The sequence below is a fragment of the Drosophila erecta genome, unplaced genomic scaffold (genome assembly GCF_003286155.1).
Source record: "Drosophila erecta strain 14021-0224.00,06,07 unplaced genomic scaffold, DereRS2 tig00000092-arrow-pilon, whole genome shotgun sequence".
Taxonomy (NCBI): domain Eukaryota; kingdom Metazoa; phylum Arthropoda; class Insecta; order Diptera; family Drosophilidae; genus Drosophila; species Drosophila erecta.
Window position 1 is genome coordinate 11053443 of NW_020825207.1, and position 1663 is coordinate 11055105.

A 1663-nucleotide genomic window follows, 5' to 3' on the forward strand; every position below is an offset into this window, starting at 1 on the left:
GCGACGGTAAACTGCAATCGGCATTGAATTTTGAAAATGAAAAAGGAAAGTACACAATTTGGCAAACAAATTACAATCAATTTGGAGCACATTTCAATCAATTTAAGCAAACGCTTCTGCTCGAACTACGGAAAATATGTACGGATTTTCAGTATATAAATGCCCACTATCGTGCATGCCCTTTGAGAATTGTTCGATGAGGTCTTGAAACTTTAATGCTCCGAGCCTTGACCTCATGACGTTGCACTCAACTTCCCCATATGCAAATGGGTTGCAAGGGGGATAGGAGGATTTCCATGGGAAATGGAGGCCAGGATGGAGGCCAACAATGAAACCCGAGTGCCGACAGCAGGTGAATGGAAAGCGCATTCAGCACAGCCTCCGAAAGGACTCGTTCCTTAATTGCTCACCCCGCGCCCTCAGACAATTGTGATCCCTGTCAGGAGCAACTTAAGCATCATATTGAGCAGATAAAAGGCTGCTCTGTGTTTCCGCCTCCTGTTTGCATTTCCTTTGTCGCCGCACTTATTTTTTCATTTTCCCCGATGGAGAAATTTTTAAAATGGCCCAAGGGTTGTCTTTAATTGACCAAAGTAAAGACTTTTTAACCACTTTTTAAAATTAAATAATATTTAGTATATTAAGAGTGATATATTTGTCTATTATGTAGAAAGATATGATGATAGATGGATATGATGATAGAAAGATATGATGATAGATGGATATGATGATAGATAGATATGATGATAGAAAGATGATGATAGATGGATATGATGTTAAATAGATATGATGATAGGTAGATATGAGGATAGATAGATATGATGAAAGATAGATATGATGAAAGATAGATATGATAGATAGATATGAAGATAGATATGGTACTTTTCCAACTGCCACCTTTATTAGTGCAGAACAAAAAAATCAAATGGAAAATGAGCAGCCTGCCCACTTCTCACTGGAAATACTTCTGCAGTATGCCCTGCTCATAGAGCCGCTTTACATCGGTGCCGCCGCCGACGAACTTGCCATCGATGAAGCAACGCGGTACGGTCCTCGAACCCGTCATCTCGCCGAGAACCGCCTGGATCTCGTTGCCATCCTCCCGCTGATCCAGCTCGATCACCGTCGCCTTGACGTTGATCTTCCGGAACTGCTCCTTGGCCATGCTGCAGTAGGGGCAGTAGCTCTTGCTGAAGATCACGACCTTGTTGCTGCTGATGGTTTCCCGCACGAACTGCGCATGCGTGCTGTCCATGCTCACGTAGAGAGTGGGTCGCTGCAGGGTACTGACCACCGTACCCATGGATCGAGCGGGCTGGGCGGAATCTCCGGATCCGAAAAAGTTCAGGAAAGGGGGAGGCAGGGAGGCTTGGGGCTATGGAATTTTGAGCAACCGCTTTCAACTGAACGTTTTCGAAAGGTAGAGCATCAGTTGCTGAGTTTCGCAGATTGCTTGGATTGCTTGGGATAAAAAACGAAGACAACAATTGGATTAAAATATCATTAGGCATTAAAGACACGCCGCAAAACAACAAGCCAACTATTTTCCAGCTGTAACTGCGGTCTGGTCCGTCATAAAATGTTGCCTTTTAGCCAGGCTTATGACACTTTCACTCAAATTCTGGGCCGAAAAGCTAACCGCAGTAACCGATGGCTCATGGAA

The 1663-nt window shown here is 44.1% G+C and overlaps 1 protein-coding gene across 1 annotated transcript; it reads right to left on the reverse strand.

The window, feature by feature from the left end:
* Positions 1-874: 874 nt before the first annotated feature.
* Positions 875-1449, reverse strand: LOC6548283 (glutaredoxin-C4). The gene has a single exon (XM_001975073.3). The coding sequence runs from the start codon at positions 1301-1303 to the stop codon at positions 953-955; it is 351 nt and encodes a 116-aa protein (XP_001975109.1). The 5' UTR covers positions 1304-1449; the 3' UTR covers positions 875-952.
* Positions 1450-1663: the final 214 nt, after the last annotated feature.

What these genes read in the sequence shown, in the direction of transcription:
- LOC6548283 (XM_001975073.3), bottom strand. Translation starts at nt 1,303, where the DNA reads ATGGGTACGGTGGTCAGTACCCTGCAGCGACCCACTCTCTACGTGAGC.